The 7,151-nt window shown below is 43.4% G+C and overlaps 1 protein-coding gene across 9 annotated transcripts in view; it reads right to left on the bottom strand.

The window, feature by feature from the left end:
* Positions 1 to 595: 595 nt before the first annotated feature.
* The window catches only part of SLC17A3 (solute carrier family 17 member 3), a 58,460-nt gene continuing 51,904 nt past the window's right edge, over positions 596 to 7,151 (bottom strand). For 7 of the 9 annotated variants that reach the window (XM_057304785.1, XM_057304787.1, XM_057304789.1 and 4 more), the window contains 7 exons: positions 3,792 to 3,916; positions 3,510 to 3,671; positions 3,097 to 3,226; positions 2,859 to 3,006; positions 2,480 to 2,570; positions 1,485 to 1,621; positions 596 to 1,401 (listed from right to left, as the gene is read on the bottom strand). In XM_057304785.1, coding sequence (XP_057160768.1) covers positions 1,487 to 1,621; positions 2,480 to 2,570; positions 2,859 to 3,006; positions 3,097 to 3,226; positions 3,510 to 3,671; positions 3,792 to 3,916 — 791 coding nt within the window. In that variant the 3' untranslated portion in view covers positions 596 to 1,401; positions 1,485 to 1,486. Of the gene's footprint in view, positions 1,402 to 1,484; positions 1,622 to 2,479; positions 2,639 to 2,722; positions 3,007 to 3,096; positions 3,227 to 3,509; positions 3,672 to 3,791; positions 3,917 to 7,151 lie in introns of those variants that run through there. The other 2 variants (XM_057304790.1, XR_008956579.1) reach the window with 2 other exon arrangements.

Here is a 7,151-nt window from a genome sequence, read left to right as displayed (position 1 = left end):
CTGCCAAATTCAGACTTCTACAACCGTGAGACAATAAATCACTGCTTTTATAGCCACCCAATTTGTTTCTTATTTCCATGCTTTTGTATGCATTGGGCTCCAGTGTGAGAAATCTTACCGTAAAAACAACCCATTTAGCTCAGGAATTCCTTGTGGAAGGAGATCCTTCCCTGTGCTCTTCTGCTTGGGATCAGAACCACTTGTGTGGTCTCCCCTAATGGCCTATTTGTCCCTCTGGTGTTGTGACTGAGGCAGTGCCCTGGCAGCCATTATGTCTATCCTCCATGTTAGACTAGAGAATAGTGACTGTGTCTAGTTTGCTCTCATGTCCCAAGGGTCTAGATTCTAGAAGAGCAAGACCTCAGTCATTGTCTTTGACTGTATTCAGATTGGCCTCTGTCTCCTTGCCCTGGTTTTTCACTCAGAACCAACCCATCACATCACCTCGACATGAAGTGACCTCATGGCTCTACCATCTACGTGGTAAGGATTACCACGGGAAGCAACCGAGGAAAGAGCCCTGGCCCCCTGCACATGCTCTGGCCCACTGATACGTACACCTTACCATTTTACAAAAATACTGCTCCGTTTCCCGTTTTGAGCTTTATATTTGATTCAACCACTGAAGTAGTTGGATCCCAGAATGTAAATGTGGCAGATTCACAATAGGTAATTTGAAGACAGTGTTGAAAGAGACAACTTACACAGGACTGGCACTGTGGCGCAGGCCAAAAGAGACCTGAAGGGGAAGAGAGAAGCCACCGGAATGTGTGGAGGGATCAGTAGCTGTGAACTGTGAGGGAACAAACAGCCACCTGCAGATCCTGCAGGGAGGGACTTTAGGGGTAGATACTCCCTGTCCTCACTCTTCAGCCTCCACTGAAAATCCAGCAGGAGCCAGCGGACAAGGCAGTGTGTGTGCAAACCGTGCAGGTCAGCCTCTGGGGGGCCTCACAGGATGAAGAGGGGAACTTCCAAGGGGAGGGAGAAGTGGACCACGTCCAGTCCAACAAATATCAATTAACATTCACGTTTACAAATAGGAAAACCATTGTCCTACTGAGGTTACTGCCCTGGATAAAGAGCTTCCAAACATTGCTTCCGTTTTGAGATCCAGAAACTGTGAGTCTGGCCTATTGGCTCTGGTCCAGCAGTTCCTCCGAATCCACTGGTAATTCTATGAAGACGACAACTTTGTTCTTGGCTAGCACTTTATTGGCATTTTCGTTCTTCTTACATTTTCCTCAAAAAAAAAAAAAATCTTAGTAACATAAAGAGTTGATCTCAGATTTGAAAAGAACTGCGGCAAATGAAATTCTTTCTGTTGGTCTTTTCATCACCAAAGGCTTCTCATCTGTGAAGGAATGTGCCTGGTGATTTCCGTCCTATCAGGGTGGGAAACTAAGGAAGAAACGTAACATAGAATTAAAAATTTACATAGTGCTTCTCTGGTTAAACCCATAGACGAAATCACCGTCCTTTACCTTCATAAACGAGTGAGTTTCCTCTCTTTAGCCCAATCTTGGACATCTGCATCTCCAAATACAAGGTAGAAGATCAGGCCTGATAGGTTAATGGCAAGCAACAACAGGAAGACATTTCTCCACCCAAATTCAGGGTCCTGAGGACACAAACCTCAAGTCAACATTACCCCTTCATCCTTTTCTCTATGAGACCATATTAGTAGTTTAGAAGACCATGTTTGCTAGTGGGTTTCCGCAGAAATTCATTCCCTGAGAGCAGCGTGGTAGTTGGATAGAAATAATACGTTCAAATAATATGTGCATTTGGAATAGTCTTAATAAATGGGATTTGGGGACCTTTACAATTAGCTTGCAGAACTGCATTTGTCACTGTTTACCAGAGTGCCCTACGTTTTCTCTGTGGGGCAAATCCTGACAACATCAAATATGCTGAGTGTTTTCTTCTTGCATTGCAATGACATGGTGGCCACGTTGCAGGCTTTGGAGTTAGACAGGTCTAAAAAGGAAGAATTCTGATTCTATATCCTCTTAGTGGAAATACTTATCCTATCAGATTTTTGGCTTAATCATCAGGAAGTGAGGGTAACAATACACCATCCTCACGATTGGTATGAGAATCAATAACCAAATGAGATTCCTGTACACAGGACACCTATAATCATGCCTGCATGTGTCACACATGCCAGCACGTCTGCTTTAATTATCCTTTTGCTTGGGGATGGTTGTGCAAATGAAAATTCCAGAGTGTTGCGGAAGACACGGCAAGTTGCACCTATGCATGGAATCAACATCTCATGACATCCGTGTGGCTGTGTCATTTCAGTTTTAAAGACTGAAAGAAATTGTTCTACAGTTTTCTTTCCCAGGTTTATCTTCATGACAAAGGTGACCCACGATATAATTGTATTTTCTAAAATGCGGATACCATCTTTATGCTACTACCTTTATAAATAGATTTGGCAGAGCATTTTAAGAATCTGTGACAAGAAAACTACCTGAGTGAGAAGAAACCCGTTGACAGAGGGTGCCAGGATTCCTGCCGTGTATGCAAATGCTCTCGTGGTTCCCATGAGAAAACTGGAATGTCTGTGGGTGACAGGAATGTTCCAGGCTAGATCCAGAGATGCTTCACAGTGTTCTTCAGCCTTGCTCTTCTAATTACATCAAAAAGGACTTGCGTTGTGGTTGTTCAATGAGAGGCACTGAGACAAATCGATAATACCCCTCCCCCCACGCACCTGAAAAAATGGCCACAGGATCAACTGCGATCCTTGCCTGTGATTTATTTCTTCCCAAAGTTTGGGGCTCCCAGAAAGCTTCGGGCTAAATCTTTTTCAGAGTACGTGAAGATAAGAGTGGAGATCACCGTCCTACCTTGGAGCAACATCTAACGCATTGATAGAGACCCCTGACTGACAGATGGGGCCTAGTCCGCAAGAGAGTGTTAGGAGGGTCATTGTCGTGATGTAGCTGGGGGTGAGGAAGGGCAGAACCGCAAGGAGCACTGAAGGTGGGAAATTTCCTGAGGAATGTGGAACAAATTGAACAATGAGATACATCTTTGGCTCTTGTATGCTTTGTGAATCATCCGACCCTCAGGCTCTGTTCTTACCTAGAAATGTGGCAGCTTTCCTCACAGTAATGAGCCTAAAGTTCTTGGTCAGGAGGAAATCTGCCAGATGGCCTCCCAGGATCCCAGTGACCCAGGCAATGATAAAGGGAAGGGCAGACAGGAACCCATTCTGAGGGGGAAAAAAATTAAACCATCATAACTGGGGCAGTGAGCCCACACCTTTTGTTGATAAACCACTGGTCATCATACTGACAATCTGAAATCTCACTCTTAAGAAAGTCATCACCTCTTCAGTCATACCCTTAGAAAAGCTACTGGCATTACTGTTAAATATTAGATTATTTAGTTGTAGGTGGTAAAGGATAAATTTTTCTGGAAGGAATGATTTGTGAAGACAAAGTGATTGGTGGGTCGTGCGTACTGGAGAAAGGCACGGAAGGAAATGCACTCACATCTCTTACGTTAATGTTGAACAGAAAGCTGATGTAAGTCGGTGTATACACAATCACTGTGACTATCAGCCACTGATGGCTGAAGCTGCAGACAAACATGGACCAAAGCGGGAGCGACCTGAGCATGGCCTTGATGGGGAGAGGCTGCTTACAAGGGCTGACCTGAACACAAATGTACTGATTAGAACAGTGAGAGCTGAGACGGGCTCACGCATGCGCCTCAGGCACCCCGAGAAATCCAGAGGCTGACACAAGATCTCTGGAGATGGTTGGAGTCCTTACCTGTATCTGGTGGGCCAAGGAGGACAGGATATATTCTTTCTCTGTGACGTTTATCCATGGGTGAGACACAGGGTCATCGTAAAGCAGAACAAACCAGAGAAGGGAGTAGACACAGCCCATGGCTCCTGCAAGCAGAGCGTAACATTGGTAACTGAGCTTGGTTCTGCTTTCTGGGGAATTTCTTTTCTGTCAGGACATTTTCAAGGACAGGTCCTGGGAAAAGCCCTTGCTCATAATATCCCCTTTCCATTTCTCAAAAAAATTCACATGAATATCACAGCTTTCTAGAACGCTTTTTTCTTTCTTTCTTTCTTTCTTTCTTTCTTTCTTTCTTTCTTTCTTCTTTCTTTCTTTTTTTCTTTCTCTTTCATTTCTTGATTTTTTGTGCAAATGAAAATCACAGACCCTAAGGATGGCAGGAAACTTGGTAATTCAACCTTTTTAATATTACCAAAGGAAAACTATTTCTTTTAACACTTTTGACACCAAATGTGTGGGTTTTCCCCACGAAGAAATTCTCCAATTCTCTGTAGACACCAGTGTGGCTCAATTTTGGCATTAAGTATTGGTCATTAGCACAGACCCCACAGGGTGAGGGCGTGGTCTCACAGGACTGCTCCTCCCCCCACTTCAGATGCCAGTCACAAGCAGTGGGGCCCTGGATTACCCACACTCTGACTTGACCACACAGTTCGGGGTTCCTGCAACCCCCCTCTCAGTTTTGATAATTAATTGGAACAAAGTCAGCTCACAAAGGGCAGGGAAACATTTGCTTATGCTTACCAGTTTGTTATAAAGGCTATTATACCGGACAGAGATGAACAGCCGGATGAAGAGATACACAGGGCACGGTCAGGAAGGGTTCTGAGCACAGGAGGGTCTGTCCCTGTGGAGTTGGGATGAGTCACCCTCCCAGCACGTGAATGTATTCACCAATCTGAAAGGTCTCAGAACCCCACAGTTTAGGGACTTTTATGGAGGCTACAAAACATAGGCATAACCAAGTGTTAACTCATTGTGCAGCCTCCTTCCCTCCCGGGGGGTGGGGGGTGGGGCTGGAGGTTCCACGCTTCTAATCAGGGTTTGTTCTTTCTTTTTTTTTTTTTTTTTTTTTTTTTTTTTAAAGATTTATTTATTCGACAGAGAGAGAGACAGCCAGCGAGAGAGGGAACACAAGCAGGGGGAGTGGGAGAGGAAGAAGCAGGCTCATAGCGGAGGAGCCTGATGTGGGGCTCGATCCCATAACACGGGATCACGCCCTGAGCCGAAGGCAGACGCTCAACCGCTGTGCCACCCAGGTGCCCCGGGTTTGTTCTTTCTGATAACCAGCCCCCATCCTGAAGCCATCCAGAGCGCCACCAGGAGTTGCCTCATTAGAAAAGAAGATCCCTCAGGAAATTGCAAGGGTTTTAGGAGCTCTGTGCCAGAAAGTGGGGCAGAGACCACATACATTTCTGCCGGCGTCCCATGAGCCATTGTAAAGGCGAAAGAGGTATTCTTACTTGCGTTTCCCTAACGATAAAGGGTGTTGAGCACCTTTCCCTGGGTTTATTTTTCCTCTCTCTATCTTCTTTGGTGTGAAGTGTCATTGTCCACTTTTAAAACATTTTTTGTTGTTTTCTTATGGTTGAGTTTTGAGAATTATTTACACATTCCGAATAAAAGTCCTTATTATATATGTGCTTTGCAAGTATTTTCTCCCTGTCTTTATTATCCTAATAATGGCTCATAAAGGCAAGTTTTTCACTTTGATGACATTCAGTCTATCAGTTTGTAATTCTATGGATCAAGCCTTTGGTGGCCTACCCAAGGAATCTTTGCCTAACTAAAGAACAAAGATTTTCTCAAATGTTTTCTTCTAGAAGGATACTAACTTTAGATTTTAAAATTAGGTCCAGAATTTATTTTGAGTTCTTTCTTTTTTAATTTATTTATTTGAGAGAGAGAGTGAGCGAGCATGAGTGGGGGGATGGGCAGAGGGAGAGGGAGGGAGAGAATCCCAAGCAGACTTCCTGCCGAGTGCAGAGCCTGACTCTGGTGATCTGACAACCCTCAGATCTCGACCCAAGCCAAAACCAAGAGTCGGACACTTATCTGACTGCGCCACCCAGGGGCCCCTGAGTTCGTTTTTGTATAGGGTACAATGGACCAGACACCATTGGGGTTTTTTTGTTTTTTGGTTTTGGTGTGTTTGCACATGAATATCCAATTTTTGAGCACCATCTGTTAAAAAGCCTATCCTTTCTCCATAGAATTCCCATTGCATCTTTGTCGGAAATCAGTTCACCTGTTGTGTGTGAGTCTGTTTAGGATTGCATTCTGCTCCACCGATCTATTTTCTACCTATATGCTAATACAACAATGTCTTGATGACATAATCTTATGTCTTGACATCAGGCAATGTTAGTCCTCCAACTTTGGAAGTCATTTGCAAAATAGTTTGGCTATTCTAGAATCTTTATTTTCATGAGAATTAGGTTTCAGTGCAAATTTCACATCTTTTGTCCTATTTATCCTTATGTTACATATTTGTTGATGCTAGTGAAAAATGGTACTGCTATCTTTAATTTAAACGTCCGATTCTTTCCACTTTGGCATGTCTAAAAATGTCCTTATTTTGCCTCTGAATTTTTTTTCCTCTGGCTCCAGAGTTCTATGTTGACAGATTTTTTTTCCTTGCAGGACTTGAAAGATGTTTCGCTGCCTTCTTCCTTGCATTGCTTCCAACAGGAAAGCTGCACCCCTTCAATGACCCTGTTTCTCTGTATGTAACGTGGTTTTTAGCTCTGGCTGCTTTTAAGATTCTATCTTTATCACTGGCTTTGAGCCATCTGACTACCGTGTAACTTGGTGTCATTTTCTCCGTGTTTCCTGTGATTGAGGCAAATGGATCTTCCTGGGTCTGTGAGTTTGTAGTTTTCATTGACTTTGGTGACTCTTCACTCATGATTTCCTCAAAGACTTCTTCTATTCTCCCATACCACTCCTCTTCTCTGAGCACGCTACTCTGTCCTGATGTTCTCGTTCACTATTACTGTTTTTTTCAGGGTGCTCCCTTCTGGATGATTTATGCTGCTATTTTTAGGTTCCCTAATCTATCCTTAACTCCATCCATATATTATAGTTTTCATCTCTAGAAGTTAGATTTCGGTCTTTTAAAAAAGATTTTTCCATGTCGCCACTTAACTTCCAAACAAATAGACTCAGGCTATAGCACAGTTAGAATAACTGTTTATTTTAATGCCCTTGTCTGCTAATTTTAACATTTGTGTCCACTCTGGGTTGGTTTTCATTGATTTTTTTAATTCTTCTTCTTCTGAATTGTGTTTTCCTGTGTTTTTTTTTCTATGCCTGGTAATC

This window comes from Ursus arctos, unplaced genomic scaffold, assembly GCF_023065955.2.
Source record: "Ursus arctos isolate Adak ecotype North America unplaced genomic scaffold, UrsArc2.0 scaffold_31, whole genome shotgun sequence".
Taxonomy (NCBI): Eukaryota; Metazoa; Chordata; class Mammalia; order Carnivora; family Ursidae; genus Ursus; species Ursus arctos.
The sequence above is the reverse complement of the archived record's forward strand: the minus strand, read 5'-3'. Positions and strand labels throughout refer to the sequence as shown.